Source organism: Rana temporaria, chromosome 4 (assembly GCF_905171775.1).
Source record: "Rana temporaria chromosome 4, aRanTem1.1, whole genome shotgun sequence".
Classification (NCBI taxonomy): Eukaryota; Metazoa; Chordata; class Amphibia; order Anura; family Ranidae; genus Rana; species Rana temporaria.
In genome coordinates this window covers 41,223,991-41,245,831 of record NC_053492.1, presented here as the reverse complement: position 1 = coordinate 41,245,831, position 21,841 = coordinate 41,223,991, and the positions used below count along the sequence as shown (strand labels likewise).

At 46.2% G+C, this 21,841-nt stretch overlaps 1 protein-coding gene across 1 annotated transcript in view; it reads left to right on the top strand.

The window, feature by feature from the left end:
- LOC120936170 (cytochrome P450 2K6-like) overlaps positions 1–21,841 on the top strand; it is a 63,962-nt gene that overhangs the window by 7,926 nt on the left and 34,195 nt on the right. The window contains exons 2-3 of the mRNA XM_040348324.1: positions 2,074–2,236; positions 8,400–8,549. Coding sequence (XP_040204258.1) covers positions 2,074–2,236; positions 8,400–8,549 — 313 coding nt within the window. The remainder of the gene's footprint in view (positions 1–2,073; positions 2,237–8,399; positions 8,550–21,841) is intronic.

Sequence of the window (21,841 nt, the reverse complement as noted above, 5' to 3'; positions counted from 1 at the left end):
ATAATCTAATTCCAAGATATTTCCTCACCTAAGTTTCCACTGGTTATTGGTTATCCTTGGTTACAAAGGCACAACTCCTCTTTTGATTAGCTTTGTGCTGAGGTTCTGTCCTGGTCTCCACAATGCAGTAAAAGATGCTTCCAGAAGGTAGCCAAGGTCCTGTGCACCTGTTCACTCTCCTCCCTTCTGGAGGAGTACAACGATTTTAGCGATTGACAAAGGTCAAGCCAGTAATTTGCCTCCACACCGGTCGTATGATTGCGCAATTGACCTTCAACCTGGTGCCATACCCCCTTGTGGGCGTGGCTGTGTTTTGTCAGTCTTGGAGGATAAGGCCATGGAGGAGTATGTTTTTGATGCACTCTCTCGAGGTTTCATCCGCAAAATCTCATCTCCTGCTGGTGCTGGTTTCTTTTTTATGAAAAAGAAGAGAGGTGAACTGAGACCTTGCATTGACTATAGAGGGTCTCAATCGTATCACCAACTCTGGGTATGGAGTTGGGTGTATGGGATTGTACTGTGTTTTTTTATTTTGTTTGTCTATTTTTTGTGGTTGAACCGGATGGACTTGTGTCTTTTTTTAACCTGACTAACTATGTAACTATGTAACCATTAAAAATGTTGATTACGGAATTATTTGACCGCCTCAAGGGAGCAATGGTTTTCACGAAGCTTGATTTGAGAGGGGCATACAATCTTGTGAGGATTAAGGAGGGCGATGAGTGGAAAACCGCCTTTAATACCAGAAAAGGTCATTATGAGTATCTAGTAATGCCTTTTGGCCTCTGTAATGCTCCGGCAGTTTTCCAGAAGTTTATTTCCTCCTAAAATTGTTGCAGTTATGTGTGGTGGTCTATCTCGATAATATCCTCATATTTTCCAAGGCTCTGGAGAGCCACCACACAGATGTCTGTCGAGTGCTTCAGAAGCTAAGAGAGAACAATTTCTATTGTAAGCTGGAGAAGTGTAAATTCCACCGGGAACAGGTCAAATTCCTGGGTTATGTAATTTGCACGGCTGTTTTTTTTTTATGGACCCAGAGAAACTTTCTGCTGTCCTACAGTGGCCTTGACCCATGGGTTTACGTCCTCTTCATCGATTTCTTGGCTTTTCCAACTATTATCGGAAGTTTATTCGTAACTTCTCGTCTCTGGTCAAGCCCCTGACTGATAGGACCAGAAAGGATGGTAACCCACAGAGTTGGTCTCCAGAGTCCATTCAGGCTTTTGAGAGTCTTAAGGCTGCCTTTGTTTCTGCTCCTGTGTTGGCACATCCTGATCCTACGTTGAAGTTGATGCTTCTGAGACTGGAGTTGGCGCCCTTCTGTCTCAATGTCCTAGCTCTGACAGCGCTATGCACCCGTGTTGCTACTTTTCCAAGACATTTTCACCTGCGGAGTGTAATTACGAGATTGGTGACAGAGAGCTGTTGGCGATCATTTTAGCCCTGAAAGAATGGAGACATCTGCCCATACTATGTAACCCTACTCATTCACATAGGAAAGGGGTGGTATCTGGGGGCCCCACTATTATTAAAGGGGGCTTCCATATTCCAACAAACCCCTCACCTGCAGACCCTCATAACCACCAGCCAGGGTCATGGGAAGAGTCTCCCTGGCAAGGCACACCCCCATGTTGAGGACACATGGCCTCAGGAGGGCCTGTTGACCTGTTCTTCTGACAAAAAAAATCTCTTTTCTTATTTTAACGGGAATTGGAAAAAAAAAAAGATTTTAAATGACAGTACACAAATAACACTTAAATACACAAAAAAAGAAAAAAATTCAAAAACAAAAACTACTAAATTAAATAAACTATTCCCCTAATTCCCCTATGTATTTTATTTGTTTTTCTCAAGCAAAGTTAGCCTAATAAGCTCAATGAGTGATACTGAAAGTTTATTTTTTAAATTAATTTAGCCAACATCACTCCATTCAGCATCAGTTCTATTATGGACAGCAAATACAATTATATCCAATGCAAATTGTCTCTGTTTTTGGTCAACTGTATGCCCTTTTTTGCCCAAAAATATTGTATACATTACATACTGTATTTCATTCTTTTGTCTTGTCAGCTCTCAAAACAATATGGATCTGTGTTCAGTATCCAGATGGGTGGTGTGAAAATGGTGGTATTATCTGGCTATGAGACCGTCAAGAGTGCGCTTGTTGACTATCCTGATGAATTTGCTGAAAGGCCCCACATACCGATGTTTGAGGACATTAACAAAGGATTTGGTATGTTTACAGTACACTGACACGTTCTATTATTTTTTGTGCAAGAATCATATTTTGGGGAGAATTGAAAACATGAATAAGTTGGCATGTAGAACTGTAGCACTATCCCTGTGGAGGTTGCTGGATATTGGAGTATCTTGGCCAACTCACATCCTGCAGTTCATGGGGTAAGGGTAGTCCAAGTGTCAGGCCTAAACACAGTCTTTGCCGGCACGTTGGAGCTCAACGATGTAAAAAAGAGAGAGCAAAGGAGGGAGGGTTTGAGTAGTCAGCAAGCAAATAATAAATATAGCAGAAAGTTCCTTTGTAATCCAGGTTATGATGTGTGCATGCAGTGTTCATGTGCTGAGTGTTACTGAAGACAATGGGATTTGGGCATGAGCCCTCTCACCAGATCCTGAAGGTATTCGGCACACACAGAAAGTGATTCAGGGTCTGTACCCCAGCCAGTGTAAGGATGGATGTGGGCAAAGTGGTCCCTGTTGGCCCCTGCATCGAGGTCCGCCGATCACCATCAGGAGGGACAGAGGATCTTTTGATGTGGCACAGCAATGCAGGGCCACCCATCACAGGGTCATAGTATGCCGCGGTCCTAGTAGCCGGATGGACTGATGGATCCTGATGAAAAGAGAGCAGGGCCGCTAGACACATTTCTTAAATAGCATTTCCCATAATCCCCAGTCTTACTTAGAAGCTTGCTGGGAGATGTAGTCTAAGAAAGACTCAGGAGTCCAGTTATGGCTGAACACAGGACTACAAGTCTCAATGTCTCTTGTTTCTTGGCTCTTAAATGTAATGTAAGCAGTCTGAGTACAGCACTAAGCCTTGCTATTAAAGCGGAGTTCCACCCAAAAATGGAACTTCCACTTTAAGGGAAGGTGATCCCTGACATGCCACTTTTGGGATGTCATTTTTTTGGGGCGGAGCAGAAACCCTCTTTTGAGAGGGTTTCAGCTCCCACTTCCTCCCTGGGCACCACAGCGCCGGAAGGAAGGTCACCTCTCCCCCTCCCTTTCGGCAATTTGTCATTTGGGACACGTCACAGGTCCCAGATGATTGCCCGGCCAATCACGGTGTGCAGCGCGGCTCACGCATGTGCAGTGCATGCCCGTCTGTGAAGCCGCAGCCGGGCGCCCACAGTAGTGATGCCAGTGCCGCGGAGAGGAGTGAGAGACGAGCGAGGCTTTGTTCCCCCGCATCACTGAACCGTGGGACAGGTGAGTGTCCGATTATTAAAAGTCAGCAGCTGCAGTATTTGTATGGAGCACCTGGCTACTTTCATAGCAGGTGCTGCTGTAAATGAACAGGGTGATCAGAGAGTTAGTTGCCTCTGATCGTGTTTATTTGACTAAATTTAGGGCCTCTGTGCCAGCTTTTGCTGTGCTGTGTATCCACTGTCATTGTCTGGGGGGCCTCACACCCAAGGCCGACAGGTGGCAGCAGTAGAGTCAGGGTAGTGTGGATACTTCTCCTCGGCAGCCAATCAGGAGGGTTGATCGCCTCGCTGTGCATGCTGGGGAGGGGTATTTAGGGGCAGACGCCATTGGTTCGGGGTCATCTTCAAAGCTATCCACCTGGGCAGTCGTCCCACTACCCCCGTGGGTGTGTGTGTTGCAGTGTTCCTGGCTCTGGGACCACGTTGGTCTGGAGCATATGATCTTCTTTGCAGGCTCAGTGTGTAGACTGGGTCTGCGGTTGCAGAGTCATCCTGTGCTGTGTGTCCCGAGGGAGGAAACCGAACGATGGAGAACCTGTCTGGGAAATACCAAGCACGAGGCTGGTATCTCGAGAGAGGCCTACTGCTTCATCAAAGGACACATCATTTCTGAGAGGCTGGACGAAAGTTGCCTATCAGTATTTGAAATTAAACAAGCTGTTCAAGGGAGATCCGTGTGCTTAATCCAGTGTTGAGAAGGATTTTGGACTGAGAACATCTCCACCCTTTGGGAAGGTCTGTGGCAGAGACTTTGCTAATGTTCCGAGTGACACTCTGGCTGCTAGGCCGGTGAGAGCGGCCTATCCAGATGCACTATATACACTCTGGCTAGAGTGGTGACGAAGGTTGTCGTTGGAAGCATTACTGTTTCCGAAAACAAGTTATACGCCAGAATCCATTAAATACCACTTCTTCTATCTTCTCACCTACTACTACTTTTACAATTTTTACCCCGTTGGGTAATAAAGCACAGAAAAAGATATCTACAAAAACAGAGATAAAATAAAGAATTAAAAAAAAAAAGAAAAAGATATCTACAGTGTGGACATTGACTTTCTTACAGCTCTTATCCAGTACCCCAGACGGCGGAGAATTAGAGGTAACGTGCCACCCAAATCAAACCAGCAGCTCCTTCGGGGGTAGTGCTACGTGTAGATGCTGACTTTTAATATTTTTATTTTAGTAGGAACTCCACTTTAAGTACTAACAGCCAAAAAATTATATTAACACAGTGAATAAAACTCCAATAGTTCAACAGAAAACATTTACAAAAAGTAAATTAATAAAATAATTTAACACAGCTCTTGAGCAAGTACTTTTATAGCTGTAACAGTATAGGTGGTGCAGTGTGACCGTATGTCACTTTTCTTTTCAGTTGCACTAGAATGTTCTTAAAAGAGAAGTGCAGGATTTAAAAAAAATAAACATTCATACACACCTAGGTGGATGCAGCATCAGTCTGATGCTGCATCTCTCCCCCACTGCCTCTAAGCCAGAGAAGTGAGCGATCAAAGACTGTTGATCACCCCACCTGCACTAGGTGCTGTAGGGATCACAGGGATTTGATACATCTTCTATGGAGGTGTCCAAAGCTGCATTTACTGTATATTGGAAGAAGGTTATTGCCAGGGCTCTCTTTCAGGCCCGTAAAATAATTCTGAGGCACTGGAAGTCTTCAGACCCTCACACATTGCAAGAATAAATTACTCAAATGGGTGAGACCATCCGACTAGAGAAACGTATTTATCAACACAGCGTTAAAAGGGGCAAATTTGGTAAATTCTGGTCCCCCCCCCTGGCTAGATGTACCAGATTTAGCCCCAGTGGACCTTGTTTTGTCAGCTAGGTCTGCTTTAAAAGAGATGTGCAGAATAAAAAAAATAAACCTAGGTGTATGCAGCATTGACCGGGCCCCTTGGAGCACAGAGCATGGGCTACCAGTCACTGCTCTCTGTTCTGCCCCTTCAGTGCTCACTGGAGCGCCAGACTGTGAAGTGGGCGTGAGCGGCTGGCTCAGGCTCTCACCAGTGCGATTTTTAAAGCAGAGGCACTAGAGAATAAAATGGCAATCATTGCAATTTTCTGTCACACGGTATTTGCGCAGCATTTTTTTTAAATGCAATTTTCTGGGGGGAAAAATATACATTTAAAAAATTTCAATGCAAAAAAAAACCCACAATACATAACCCATTTTTTATAAAATATAAAAAGACGATGTTACACTGAGTAAAAAGATACCAAACATGTCACTCATTAAAATTGTGCATGTCTGTGCAATGACAACAAACAACATAAATCACTATCCATATTTGATGCTTTAAAAGCCTTTATACAGTAGGTTACCACTTTAGATGTACAGAGGAGGTCTAGTGCTAGAATTACTGCCCATGATCTAACACAGTGATACCTCACATGTGTGGGACGATCGTTGTTTGCGTGCGTGTGGGACTGACATGTGGGTTCAGCCAAGCATTGGGGAATGGGGGCACGTTAAATGTTTTTTTGTTATTATTATTTTTTTTTTACCTTGTGCCAGCAATAGGCATGTGACAGGTACTCTTTATGTAGAAATCTGGGGTCTATAACACCCCAAATCCCTCCTCTGTCTTTAAAAGCATTCAAAACACCAAGATCAGTGTTTTTGAATGCTTTTGATTTAAAAAAACTGGCACTGTTGACATCCGGGTAAACCAGAAGTGATGTTAGGTCATCACTTCCAGGTTGCCATAGCAGGGAGCCAATCAAGGCTGATCCCAGCTTTGTTTGGCTGTCTAACCAGCCGGGAGGTGCGCCGTCTGGTTGCTTGGGTCCCTCGGTGGGATGGGAGAGCCCAAGCAAGCCATGCAAGGTGGAGGGAGGGATGTCCCCTCCCACTGCTTATAAAAAGCGTCTAGTTACCTGCTAGGATTGCTTTTTTAAGAGAGCTGACTGCTGGCTCTAAAAAACTGTAACGTGGTGATGCCTGTGGCTGCAGGAATCATCCTGGTATAACCACCCAAAATCCAGGTATGTCTTTGGCTCAAAAGTGAATATTGCAGCTTACCAATATAATAAAACCTTTATCTCAGAAGAAACGGCTGTAAATGATTATAATGTAATAGGTGGAGTTTGGCTTTTGTTTGTTAGTGCATTTAAATCTTTTAATACATTTACCACTCCCCTCCCCCCAGACTGACAATGCTGCTGTCCAAAGATTCCCCCTGTGCTCCTTCATCCAGAGTGGGGCACTCTAATACAGGAGGTGTGTTACTGGCCAGATTATCAGGTGAAAACAGAGGGGGAAATAAGTAAAAAAAAAAAATAATAATAATGCAGACACTAAATCTAATGATTGGAAAGCTGCAAAATATTGCATTTTAGGTTATACACTATGGCCCAGATTCACAGAGAGCAGGCGCACATTACGCCGCCGTAGCACAAATAATATACGCTACGCCGACGCAGCGCAGAGAGACAAGCATGGAATTCACAAAGCCAGTGCTCCCAAAACTGTGCTGGGTTTCGAAGGCGTAAGTGGAATTGGGCGTGAGCCATGCAAATGAGGCATGACCCCATGCAAATATTGGGGCCGAGCGCCAGACAGATACGTATCACCAACTGCGCATGCGCAGGGACGTGGACGCATCCCTCTGCGCATGCTCAACACCACGTCGGAACAACTGCCTAAACTATCCAGGATCACTGCCTACGGCATGAACGTAACCTACGCCCAGCCAGACACACGTCCAGCGTAAATAACGTAAAATACGCCGGCATGAGTTCCCTGGTGCAGACCTTTGCATGTCTGCTGCTGGGTTACACCTCCTTTATGGGGCTTAACTTTACGCCGGACGTACAACTTATGCGCACATCGCATAGCCTGCATCGGGCGCACATCGCCGTATTTCCCTCATTTGCATATTTGAATGGTTAAACAATGGGAGTGCCACATGCGTCCAGCCTAAATGTGTGCCCACGCTACGCCGGCGTAGGAAAGTCACGTCGGCGGGTTGAAGCCTGTTTTTAGGCATATCTTAGTTTGTGGGTCCGGCGCACAGATACGACGGCGCACATTTGCACTTATGCGGCATATCTTGAGATACGTCGGCGCAAGTGCTTTGTGAATCCGGGCCTTTATTACCAAAAGTATTGGGATTTGGACACTGGTGCGCAGTCATGTTGGAACAGGAAGGGGCCATCCCCAAACTGTTTCCACAAAGTTGGAAGCATGAAATTGTCCAAAATGGCTTGGTATGTTGACACCTTAAGAGTTCCCCTCACTGGAACTAAGGGGTGAAGCATAACCCCTGAAAAACAACACCACACCATAATCCCCCCTTCACCAAATGATTTGGACCAGTGCAAAAAACAAGGTCCATAAAGACATGGATGAGTGAGTTTGGGATGGAGGAACTTGACTGGCCTGCAGAGAGTCCTCAACCCGATAGACCACCTTTGGGATGAATTAGAGCAGAGACTGTGAGCCAGGCCTTTTTGTCCACGTCAGTGCCTGACCTCACAAATGCGCTTCTGGAGGAATGGTCAAACATTCCCAGAGACACACTCCTAAACCTTGTGGACAGACTTCCCAGAAGAGTTGAAGCTGTTATAGGGTGGGCCAACTGAATATTGAACCCTACGGACTAAGACTGGGATGCAATTAATTTTCATGTGCGTTAAGGCAGGTGTCCCAATACTTTTGGTATTATAGTGTATGTTGCTTTAATTCTAAACCATCAAGCCCTACTCATTTACCAAAACTAGTCTACAGGACTAATATGTGGATTCTTGGATTGAATGTATCATAAGATAATCTCCAAGCAAATGTTTTGTATGATCTAACTCAACGCTCACTGGTAATTACGGTATAAAAATCAGATTTGGCCCCAGTTTTTGTTTTAATACACTCTGGATATAACATGACAAATAAAGATTAGAAGGACTGATTCGTTTTCTGTTCTTTCACAGGTCTCCCATTCAGCCATGGAGAGAACTGGAAAGTCATGAGAAGGTTCACGCTTAGCAAATTACGAGACTTTGGCATGGGAAGGAAGACCATAGAAGATCGGATTGTTGAAGAGTGTGGATTTTTTACTAAGGAGCTTAAATCATTAGAAGGTAAAAAAATTAGGACCAAGTCTTCTTCATCACCGGAGCATTCAGTTTTTTTGATAGTTGGGTAGGTGGGTATGTTGTAGATTTTATTTTCTGAACTTCTCTGAAAAGTACGTAAATAATCAGTCTAAGCATTTTTTTATCCCTTTTATTATAGACAACTGCTCTACTTTAAAAGTATATACTGTATTTGCTGGCATATAAGACTACCTTTTACACTTAAAAAAACTGGCCAAAAAGCAGGGGTCGTCTTATACGCTGGGTCAGCTACTCGGATGCCTGCTGGATGTGCGGTAATACTGTATGTAGCTTTAGCTACATACAGTATATACCGCTTAGCCAATCCCGGTGAGCGATGTATTCAAATGAATACAGAGCTTGCTCGGATTGGAGTAACAACTTCTGCCAACCTGAGCAGGCTACATACAGTAGCCTGCTCGGATTGGCTTTGAGAGTCAGAGAGGCGCGGGCTGATGATGTTACAGCCGTTCGCCATGATTGGCTCTAGCTCCAGCAAGAATGAAGAAGAATATGGCTCCAGAATGAAGAAATATGAAGCGTCAGAAGCCTCGGAAGGGGGGTCATCTTATACGGGCAAAAAATCTTAAAAAACTGTAAAATTAGGGGGTCGTCTTATACGCCCGGTCGCCTTATACACCGGCAAATACGGTATGTCTTTTATAATCTTTTGTAATGTTTGTACAATTGTACAAAAATTACAAAAGATTATAAAAGACATATATACAGTACTTTAAAAGTGGAGCAGTAGAGCATTTTTAGACAGATTATTTTACTTTGAAAAGGTTTTTATTTTTCAAACCAAAGAAAAAAAGAGATTTTTAATACAGCTTACCTGTAAAATCTTTTTCTTGGAGTACATCACGGGACACAGAGCGGCATTCATTACTATATGGGTTATATGGAGTACCTTCAGGTGTAGACACTGGCAATCTCAAACAGGAAATGCCCCTCCCTATATAACCCCCTCCCATAGGAGGAGTACCTCAGTTTTGTAGCAAGCAGTATGCCTCCCAAAATGGTCCTCAAAAAAGAGGGGTGGGAGCTCTGTGTCCCGTGATGTACTCCAAGAAAAAGATTTTACAGGTAAGCTGTATTAAAAATCTCTTTTTCTTTATCGTACATCACGGGACACAGAGCGGCATTCATTACTATATGGGATGTCCCAAAGCAATGCTTACAATGAGGGGAGGGAGAACATCTCCAAGACAAAAGGATTTAATTTAGAGATATACTCAAATCATAATAAATCCAACTTAGTTGAGAAAAATAAAAATTTTAAATTTAACTCAAACAAGAGGAGCCCCCGGAATCCGAGGGTCTCAAACTGCAGCCTGCAGCACTGCCTGCCCGAAGGCAGTATCAGTATTCCTTCTTACGTCCAACTTGTAGAATTTTGTAAACGTGTGGACAGAAGACCAGGTTGCCGCCTTGCAAACTTGAGCCATAGAGATCTGGTGGTGTGCTGCCCAGGAGGCGCCCATGGCTCTAGTAGAATGAGCCTTTAATGATACTGGAGGAGGCAACCCTTTCAAGCCGTAGGCCTGAGTGATTAATTGCTTAATCCACCTAGAAATGGTGGACTTTGCAGCTGCCTGCCCCTTCTTGGGCCCATCCGGTAGAATGAACAGCACATCTGTCTTCCGGATCTTCTTTGTAGCTTTAAGATAGGCCTTCATGGCCCTGACAATATCCAAGGTATGCAGCAACCCTTCCTTTCTGGAAGTAGGTTTAGGGAAGAAGGATGGTAATACCAAATCCTGGTTCAAATGAAAACTGGATATGACCTTCGGAAGGAAGGAAGGATGAGGGCGGAGAACGACCCTGTCCTTATGAAAAACAAGATATGGTTCCTTACAGGATAAGGCTGCCAGCTCCGAAACTCTTCTTGCGGAAACTATGGCAACCAAAAATACTAACTTCCTTGTCAGTAGAACCAAAGGAATATCAGCCAACGGCTCAAACGGTTGTTTCTGTAAACTTGACAGAACAAGATTTAAATCCCACGGACAAAGCGGGGATTTAACTGGAGGTCTAATACGTAAGACCCCTTGAAGGAAGGTCTTAACCAGCGAGTGGGTGGCCAGCGGCCGCTGAAACCACACTGACAGAGCAGAATCTGTCCTTTGATTGTGCTTAATGCCAATCCTTTATCCACTCCTAGCTGGAGAAAACTTAATACTCTATCGATGGTAAATTTGCGAGAAAGCCATCGCTTGGACTCACACCAGCCTACATAGGCCTTCCAGACCCTGTAATAAATCACCCTAGAGACCGGTTTCCTGGCTCTGATTAGGGTAGAGATTACTTTCTGAGACAGACCTCTACCCCTGAGAATCAGGGATTCAGCTTCCAGGCCGTCAAATTTAGATGCCGTAAGGCAGGGTGGAGGATCGGACCTTGCGATAGCAGGTCTGGCCGTAGAGGAAGAGTCCACGGGTCTCCCACTACCATCCTTAAGATTAGTGAGTACCATGCTCTTCTGGGCCATGCTGGAGCTACCAGGATGACTGGTATGTGCTCCACCCGGATCCTGCGCAGCAGGCGGGGTAGTAACTGGAGCGGGGGAAACGCATAAAGAAGTTTGAACTGATGCCAAGGGCAAACCAACGCATCGGTTCCGCAGGCCATTGGATCCCTTGAACGGGATATGAACCTGTCTAGTTTCTTGTTGAGTCTCGATGCCATGATATCCACGTCCGGCACTCCCCATCTTTGGCAGAGTGCTTGAAAGACTTGTGGATGCAGAGACCATTCCCCCGGCCATAGAGTCTGGCGGCTTAAGAAGTCCGCCTGAAAGTTGTCCACTCCTGGAATGAATATTGCCGATATGCAGGGCACATGAGCCTCTGCCCATAGGAGAATCAAGCTCACCTCTCTCTGAGCGGCTTGACTCCTGGTTCCCCCTTGGTGATTTATGTATGCCACGGCCGTGGCATTGTCTGATTGAATTCTCACCGGGAACCCCTGCAATTTTGACGTCCAAGCCCTGAGGGCTAGTCGAGCAGCTCTGAGCTCCAAGATGTTGATGGGCAACTGCTTCTCTGGCTTTGCCCAAGTACCTTGGCGAGTGCAACCATCCAAAATTGCTCCCCAGCCCGTCAGGCTGGCGTCTGTGGTCACTATCTTCCAAGCCACTGGGCTGAAAGACTTCCCCTTCAGTAGATTCTGGGGGTCTAACCACCAACACCGACTTTGTCGGACTCTTGATGAGAGCGGCAACGGGATATCCAAGGCCTGTGGCCTTCTGCTCCATGCTGACAGGATGGCTGCCTGTAGGATGCGAGTGTGGCTCTGGGCGTATGGTACCGCCTCGAATGTGGCCACCATCTTGCCTAGTAACCTCATACATAGGCGAATAGTCGGTTCTTTCTTGCTTAGAACCAGTAGGATTAATTCCTTGATGGCTTTTACCTTCCTCAGAGGTAGGAACACTCCTTGTTGTTCTGTGTCTAATCTCATGCCGAGATATTCCAACTGCCTTGTGGGCTGGAAAGCTGACTTTTCTCGATTTAGGACCCAGCCGAACCTCTCGAGGTATTGGACCGTGAGGGCCACTGCTCGCTCCAAGCCGGGAGACGAGTGATCTATGACTAGGAGGTCGTCCAGGTATGCTAGGATCGTGACCCCTTGGATCCTTAGTTTGGCTAGGATTGGAGCTAGGACCTTCGTGAACACCCGGGGGGCCGTAGCCAACCCGAAGGGAAGCGCCACGAATTGGAAGTGACGCGAAGCCACCATGAAGCGTAGATATCTTTGATGTGGCTGATAAATTGGAACATGAAGGTAGGCATCCTTTATGTCTATGGACGCCATGAAGTCGTCCTTCTGGAGTGTGGCAGCTGCTGACCGCACGGATTCCATCCGAAATGAGCGGATCTTTAGATATGCATTTACCATCTTTAGGTCCAAAATTGGCCTGACATCTCCATTGGATTTTGGGATGATGAATAGGTTGGAGTAGAAACCCAGCCCCTGTTCCAGGACTGGTACCTCTACTATTACTTCCTGGGAAAGTAGATGATCTAATGCCGATCTTAATGCGGCTCCCTTTTCCGGATCGTTTGGAATCCTCGACTTCTGGAAATGAGGAGGAGGAAACCTTAGGAAATCTAATTTGTAGCCTGTGGCCACGGAAGACCGTACCCACTCGTCGGGAATGCTGGCTTCCCAAATCTCTGAAAAGAGTCGCAGCCTTCCCCCCACCTTCGTGGGTGGGGGCGCCCCTTCATAAGGTTGGCTTGGGGGCTGGTTTTGCTGGTTTGCGAAACCACTGCCTTTTGCCTCTAACAGCCTGTCCTTGTGATCTGCTGTTGAAGCCGAAGTTTGCTTTTGCAGGAGGCCGTCGATACTGCTTGGCATTAGAGGGCCCCTGCCCAGGGGAATACTGTCGTTTAAACGCAGGTCCCTGAACCTTCTTCCTAGTTGGCAAGAGAGTACTCTTGCCGTTTGAAATGGTCTGAATGTATTTATCTAGGTCTTCTCCGAAGAGTCGTCCTCCATGGAAGGGGAACCCTACCAGGAGCTTCTTGCATGGGGGCTCAGCCTCCCAGCTTTTTAACCATAAGAGTCTTCTCATATGGATAAGGGATAACGATAAACGTGACGCTTGCTGGATAGAATCCTTGATTGCGTCTACCGTAAAACATATGGCCTTAGGGACATCCGAAAATTTTTCTGCCTGCTGGGCCGGAATAAGTTTAAGCATCTGCTTAAATTGATCCGATAATGCTTGAGCGACCCCAATCGCAGCCACAGCTGGCTGTACTACTGCCCCTGCAGTAGTGAAGGAGTTCTTAAGTAGTGCTTCCAAGCGCTTATCAACTGGATCCTTGAACACCTGTATGTTTTCTACAGGGCATGTTAACGATCTGTTAATACATGAGATGGCTGCGTCCACTGCAGGAGTAGCCCATCTTTTGGAAAATTTTTCTTCCATAGGATATAGGACAGAGAACCTTTTAGGTGGTAAGAAGATCTTATCTGGCTTGTTCCAATCTTGGACTAAAATTCCCTCTAATAGAGGATGGATCGGAAACACAGCATTGCTTTGAGGCGCCCTCAGTGAGCCCAAAGCTGAAACCGTCGATACCTGGAGATCTGGTACTGGCAAGTTGAATGCCCTATGGACCAAGTCCGACAATCCTTGAATCCACCAGCTCTCCCTCAGGGAGACTGCCCCAGACTCCTCTGTATCCGGATCTTCGATCCCTGAACCTACTTGGTCCTTGTCCAAGAGGTCGTCCAATTCCCCTGAGGAAAGGACCTCCTCTTCTGAGGGTCCGCGCTCGGGCGACGGAGATCTATTCCGCTTACTGCCCCGCATAGCTGCGGCTATCATTTTTTCCCATGCTTTTCTGCATCTCTTTTAAAGAGGTGAGTAATACCTCCTCCGTGACCATCTTAGGGTTGGACTGACCCGCGTCAGCTCCAGCCCCAGATCCCGATGGCCCCAAGGCTCCCTGTAGGGAAAGCAGCGGCATATGTCTGAGACCTCAGACTCTCTGGGGGAATCCCCACCTCTTGTACCCTCTGACCCGGATGCCATGGTACAATACCGAGGTACACCTGCTACCTATTGGTATTTGGAACTATAAAAGTTAATTGCCCAAACACCTGTTTGGGGGATAAAAAATGCTTCCTCTCCCCTAGATGACTTTTTTTTTTTTTTTTTTTTTCGTTTTTGTTTCAAATCCAGGAAAGAAAAAACATTCTGTCCCCCTGAGTAGTATTGCAAAGAAAAACTATGAGATGGAAAAGAAACAGCCTATTTCTAGGCTTGAAAAACAGTCCTCTGAAGACTGCAATATCCTTTCTGGCCACTGTGTGTCCTCGGCGCCCCGTGCTGCCGCTCTGGTCTTTCTCCTCAGTTCCAAAGTATTGAATGGAACAAACAAGAAAGGGCCGCCCCTTCCTTTAAGCCACTGACCCGCCCTTCCCCCCCAGCAATCTCAAACAGGAAATGCCCCTCCCGACAGGGGGAGGGGGGGGGATTTTGGGAGGAAGGGACCTCTCTGTTCCAGCAAACTGCAGCCTGCAGCCTGGAACCATGAGGAGGTCAGCGTTTTGCCTGCTTGCAGGCTCTGAGGAGGAAGACTGAATGGAGCATCGCCTGGAGGCCTGCAGGTAAGCAAAGCTCTCTGACACACACATATATTTTTATATAACACAGGCCCCACTCAATGCTTTTCCAACACTACAAGGGAGGTCACATCTTATGGGGAATAATACATAGAGAGCCATCCTATCTTTATGATATGTGACTAGTTTGCCAGATGCAGTGCATAACTTTAGGCATGTCCCCTGTGACCCCCCAGAAAAAAACCTGCTAAGAACCAAGTTCCGCAAGTTTTCCCCTCACTTACCTGCTCCATGCCGCAGGACTTTGCCAAGCAAGAGGCCCAATCTTCCCCCATCTCCGTGGGGATGTCTAGACCTTCAGGCCCTGGGTTCCTATGAAGGATCCACTGTCCTGGGCCCATATAGCACCCTGGCAACAGAAAACTTTAGGTACCCAAAGGTTTCTAAGTTCTGGGCCCAGGGTCCAGCTCTCTAAAAAGAAAAGCATTATGGGCTATACCCCAAGGGTTTGGGGTCCGGTTACTGACCACTTTAGCGCTGAGGCTTTTTTGGACAGAACCGGTAGCTCACCTAATCCCAAGGATGCGGAGGCAAGCTAAACCATGACTAACACCTAAGACACTGGCGTAAAAACTGAGGTACTCCTCCTATGGGAGGGGGTTATATAGGGAGGGGCATTTCCTGTTTGAGATTGCCAGTGTCTACACCTGAAGGTACTCCATATAACCCATATAGTAATGAATGCCGCTCTGTGTCCCGTGATGTACGATAAAGAAATCATCACAGTACGTTATATCAACATACAACATGGTGATTGACAGTATGTTGGAGATGCGGCGGTATATGTACATAACAATACAACCAAGTCAGGTCACTTGGGGTTTCCTGTCTACTATGGCCTGGTCTTTATAAAGACTTCCACAGGTATCTTGGACCTGGTCTGGGATCCAGAGGGAAGTGGCAGCAGGACCAGAAGGGGGAAATCCCTGCCCCCCGGCACCCCTAATGGGATCATTCTGTGCCAGGGGAAACCCCCCTTCCTACACCACCACCCTGCCCCGTAACCATCAAACTTAAAACAATCTTTGTGTTCGTCTACTACAAGGGGACCCCTATTGGGGAATTTGATGTACTACAAGGTTTGCATTACTGCGCAAAATTAAATGTCAAGTGCGAAATATAGCATCTCCTTAATTCAAACTATTAGAGGGAGGGGATAGAGAAAGAAGAGGGGGAGAAATATGAGCCAGTCCTTAGATTGTGGATTCAGGGTGGTTGTGGAGTAAACAAAATGCCTACAAAGAGGGCCCAAGGTTCCCAGACAATTTCAAATTTCTGGGTTTTGTCTGTAAGGATACTTGCTAATTTTCCTTGGGACATAATTCAGGAGATCTTGCGTTGTGCTGACGCTAAGGAAGAAAGGACTGTTTCCAGGCTCTAGCTATAGTGAGCTTTGCTCCTAGAAGGATAAAGTGGATCAGCTTTTGTTTAGTCTTGGAGATTTGGGGGACATGGGCATTAAAGCGGAGGAATTCTGCCAAATGTTTTTTTTTTTAAAGCCAGCAGCTATAAATACTGCAGCTGCCGACTTTTAAAATATGGACACTTATCTGTCCAGCGCACCCCAGGATGTCGGCAGCTGAGGCAGAGCAATCGCTCATCCCTTTGCCTCCACCTGCCACCATCCTCTGTGAGGGATTCGGGAAGTGAAGCATTGCGGCTTCACTGCCCGGTTCCCTACACGCCATCACTGGTCCCCGCTCTCTCCTGGGAACAATGTATTTCCCAAAAGACAGCGGGGGGTGCGGGTAGGGGCGTGACTGCTGCAGGAGTGTATTCCCGGAAGTGGGTGCAAATACCTGTCTTAGACAGGTATATGCCCCCTCTCCCCCCTGAAAGATGCCTACTGTGACACCAGAGGGGGGGAGGGTTCCGAAAAGCAAAAGTTCAATTTTTGGGTGGAACCCCGCTTTAAGTAAGGCAACTGATGGGGACCTGGGGACAGAGCAGCTGGTGACCTTGTATATGAGGTTAACATTTTTTTCCAGAATGATCTAATTCTGGGACACTCCCACCATGCACCATTGAGCACCGGAGCTTACAGCCCCTGAAGCACTGAGGATCTGCTGAGGGGTAGATAGATAGATGCAAGTCTGGTGGGGGTTAAGTACCATCTTGTTTGGACCTTTAAGTTGGCTACTATCAGGGAAGTGTATAGAGCGGAATAGGTATAGAATTCTTGGGATTAAGGTTATTTTATTCTTTCTAGCTTGGAGAGTTCATGTTTGGACCATTTCTTAAGGTCTGCCTCCAGTTTTCAGTTGAAAAACGGGTTATTGTGAGTGTAGAGGGTTTCTGTGCGGGCTGTCAAGGTGATCCCTAAGTATCTGATTGCGGATTCACTTCATTCAAGCTTAAATGACTGCTGGATAAGGGCAACTGTTGTTGTTGGGAGAGAGATGTTAAGGGCTTGCGATTTACAGTAATGGACATGGAGAGCTTAAATTTTGGAGACATCTGCTAGAACTTTGCAGAGATTGGGTAGGACTAGGTAGGTTAGGGGGAAGTCAGAAACAAGAGGATGTCATCTGCAAAGAGACCACATTTGTGAGTTTGGTCACCACATGATACACCTTTAATATTGGGGTTTTGGCGCATAGCTATGGCTAGGGATTCAATGGCAATGGCAATGGCAAAGATGAGTGGAGATAGAGGGCTTCCCTGCCTAGTTGCTCTGGCAATGTCTATCGGACGTGAGTAGTAACCTTGCAAACAAATTTGAGCTTAAGGCTGAGAATAGAGGGCCTGTATTAGCCCCATGAAGCTCCGTCCAAAACCCCAGCACTCCAGGAGGAAAAAATATATAGGGCCAGGACATGGAGTCAAAGGCTTTCTGCAAATCAAGAGCAAGGAGTAGACCCTGTTGTTTTGGACCCCCATCCCAATTAGTTTGTAGTATCTACACAATATCTATTGCCTGTCTTACTTGGTCAGGGCCCTGTCTACCCGGGATGAAGCCCACGTGGTCTTTATGTATATATGAACTAATGAAGGAGGAGAGCCGGTCTGCCATAATTATAGTTAATATTTTCAGGTCATTGTTTATTAGGGAAATTGGGCTATCGTTGCCGACTTCTTCAGGGTTTGTGTCTGGTTTGGGTATGACCGTGATGTATGCTGTGTTGAGTTGGGTGCCCAGGGGGATGCCCTGGGTTTTGGCATTAAATAATTTTGTTATGTATGGGGCCAGAGTACCCGTGAAGGCCTGGTAGTAGTTGACGGTTTTGACCATCCGGGCCAGGGGCTTACCCCTTTTTGAGGCCCTTGTTGACTTCCATTACCTCCTCCTCCGTGAAGGCAGCCTCCAGGAGATTCCTGTGTTTAGTATCTAGGGATGGAATGGGAAGGTCATCCAGAAACCTCCTGCATATGGAGTCTCTGCTGGTCTGTGTAGGGGGGCTAGAGAGTTTGGAGTAGAAGCCTTGGAATGCCTCTAGTAATTTGGTTGGGTTGGGTGTAGGTTCCTGACCAGCAATTTGGATCTTGGGCATGGTGTGGGCCTTTACTCGGGGGGATAGTTTGGTAGCTAGTAATGGGCCTATCCTGTCCTTTTGTGTAAAGAATTTGTTGTCACTCCAGCAGGTGGCTTTTGCTGCTTAAGTCATCAGGGCTAAATTAAGTTCCAATCTGGCTTTGTTTATTTGGGCTATTTGGGTGCCGGAAAGGATTCCTTTTGTGGCTATATAATTCTTCTCAAGTTGCTCAATGTCAGCCTTTCATTCTTGCTTGGTTTGAATGATCTCTTATGGGCAGCCCAGAGAGTTTCAGCTGAGATATTTTCCACATTGTTAAGTTTGAAGTATTCCTGAAGCGCTTTAGTAATTTCCGTGGCTCTGATAGGGTCTGAGAGAATGGATTCATTCAGTCTCCAGTGTCCCCGTTTTGTGTTGTGGGCAACAGATGGGATAGACATGACTACTAAAGAGTGGTCTGATAGGTGCGTTTCTTTAATTTGAGCATGCAGGACAATAGGAAGAAGGGACCAGGATGTGGTCAATTCTAGCGTATGTGTTGTGTGGGTAGGAGTAATGGGTAAAGTCCTGTCTAGTGGGGTTCAGTTCTCGCCAGACATCTGACAATCCCAGGACAAGGAGTAGCTTGGTTATTTTGTGGCTCATTTTGGTAGGTCTGGTCAATAGGCCTTAAGAGGCTTGGTTTTGTCTAACCCCTGATCAAATGCCACATTTGAGCCCCCCCCCCCCAAAATTACCGTACCTTCCAAAAGGGGATTCGGAGTATCCATGAGGAGCAGGAAGAATTTATCTTTTATTGGACCAGTAATAGGGTACTATGGCATACAGGTTCCCCTCTAGCGTGCCCTTCACTAGAATAAACCTGCCTTCAGGGTCTTTAAAGTTAGAGAGACTTTCAAATTTGCAAAATTTACAGATGAGAATTGCAACCCTCTGGTTTTGTTTTCGGCATTGGCTAAGTGAAAGTGGTCAAAGTAAGAGTGGAGGAATTTGGGACTGTACCGTATAGGAATGTAAGTCTCCTGCAGCATGAGAATGTCCAGGTGAAGGGATTTGTAGCTGTCAAAAACGTTCCTCCGTTTGAGAGGGGCGTTTAGGCCTTGGACATTGTGGGTAGCTATCTTAAGAACTTTCTTTATGGGGTCGGCCATGGAGCTCAGGAGGGGCAATGTTGCTGCTTTGACTGTCACTCACCCATAGGGGTCTTCTTTCAGGTCATCTTTGAGGAAGGTTTCTTATCGGTCATTTGACTTTCCAGAGCTCAGCCCTTTCTTCTCTGAGCTGTCGGCAAATTCCCAGCTCCTATCTCTCCACAGTGACTCACCCGGTTGATTATCCTGCTCGTCAGTCCTGCCTACTTAAGCCTTCCAGTTTAGATGATCTCTACCTTCGCCTTGGTCAACATCACAGAAACTTTCTCCTGCATTCCTGTTGAAGGCTTTGCTCAGCTGACACCACTTCTGGCTCCTGATCCTGCTTGCTGTTCTACTATGTACAGTATATCTCTGGCTCTCTGACATTTGGCTTGGCTGACTATCCGATCTGGTTCCTGAACTCTCGCTATGTTTTGACTACTCTTACTCTGTTTATCTTTTTATTATCATTAATAAACAAGTGTGATTTAACTGTACTTCTGTCTCGGTCTGATTCATGGTTTCTGGCAGAGAATTGGGTCCCAGGGGGGGGGGGGAGAGGCCCCCCGAGAACCACTGTACAGAAAAACAATAAGGGTCTGTCCTATGAGGGATCAGACAACCTAGCCCCCAGAGACCAACTGGGATCTGAGGAGTAAGTGGAGGATAACTTATGAATGTATGGACAGTCCTGCCTTCCCTTTCCCCTTAGAGTAGTTATTTTTTTATCAGAGAACTTCACTGCAAAAGGGAAGGCCCATTTGTATTTAATGTCCGTTTGTGTCAGAACTGACAGCAGTGGTTTCAGGGATCTTCTGTGCTGCATTTTGGAGGGGGATAGGTCTGCGAAGATCTGAATGGGGTGACCCTGGCATTGCACCCAGTGCATTGGTTCAAGACTGTTTCATGACTTCCTCCTTCTCTGCATTTAAATGAGATTTGACAATGATGTCTTTCGTTGTGCTGTCTTTCCTAGGGGGTCCCAAGGCTGTGTGGGCTCTGTCCAGCTCCAGACAGTGTTGGGGGTTGTTTGGGATCAGATTTTTGATTACATCCTGTGCCACTGCTGGAACATTGGTGATAGACTCAGGGAGGCCCCTGATTCTAATATTGTTTCTCCTGGACCTGTTCTCTAAGTCATCAATTCTGGATAAGGTGACATCCAGTTGGTCCTGGAATATCTGGATATGATCTGAGTTTTGTTTTTTTGCTGTGGCAGTCTTGTTTAGCTTGTTCTCAATTGTTTCCATTCTAGCTCCCAGATTCTGGAAGTCAGATTTTAGTTCCCCTTTGATTTTAGATGCTGTGTGAGCCAGGCCTCTTTACAGGAGATCTGAAAGTTTCTGGTAAAGCCTAGCCACATGGAAATCAGAGTCCTTGACCTGGTAATCCGTGGGTGAGGTGCAAGCATGACAGAATGACAGGCTATATTAGGCCCCATAGTCTCTATGGAGGCTGGAGAGGGTGTCGAGGCCTGATGGGTACTCGCATGAACCATCGGGGAGTGTTGCAGTGTCCCCGGAGCGATCATTTGCCTGTGTTCCTGAAGGCCTTCTGCACTGGCAGCATGAGACTGGGCCGTGGCTTCCATCTTGGATTCCCTGTGTGGATCAGCACTGCTGAACTGCAGCCTTAGATCTCTCCTGACCGAGGATCTGAGGGCATAGGGGGGTCCCGAGTGCCTGGGGGTGTTGTGGCTGCTGGATCCACCGTTCCCAGAGAGCTGTATTGGTTATTGTAGGCGCCGATGTGCTGGGGTGGTGAGAAGCTCCCAGCTCAAGCGGCCACCTTCAGAGCCCCGCGCATGTGCACTAGACAGATTACAAGTACTTTTCTGTCCCAGGAGTTCAGAAAAGAAAATCTACAACATACCCAACTAACTGCTCCCCAAAAATATTCTAAATACTGAATTTCATGCATCTGATTATAAACTGTTTGGGATTAAAGCAACATTACTGCTCCTCTCTTTTCTTTCCTTTCCCATGGAAATGTAGGCTGCACCTCTCCCTCCCCAAATACCAACAGTAATAATTTCTAATAAATAAAGACACTCAAAGACAAAGCTTAGTATATAACTGGCTGCAACATGTTTATTGGTGTAACATTTAAATAAATTAAAGTCCATTTAATAATTTTTATTAATACATTAAAGTCTTAACTTGTAAATAATAAGTACAAAAGAGCTCAGTCTTTAAGACTGGAACAATACCGTATGTCAATAAACACAAGTCCCCCCTTTAAATGTAAAGGGTGACCAACTACATAACGTGCCTGTGACAAGGGCTTGGTGGGGGGGGGGGGCTTGTTGACTTCTGACCAACTGTGTAATATTCCCGCGGGGGGCGCTTTATATAGAGCCTCCTTTCTAGAATATTCCAGCTGATCATGTGACCTTCTGGGACTTTCCACGGCAGTCATGCGACATTCCAGAACATTCCCCAATGTCACATGACTAAATTTTTCCTAAGAGTCAAATTAATTTTTCTTAAATTGACCTTGCCTTTTTTTTAAAAAACAAGTTGGAAAGAGG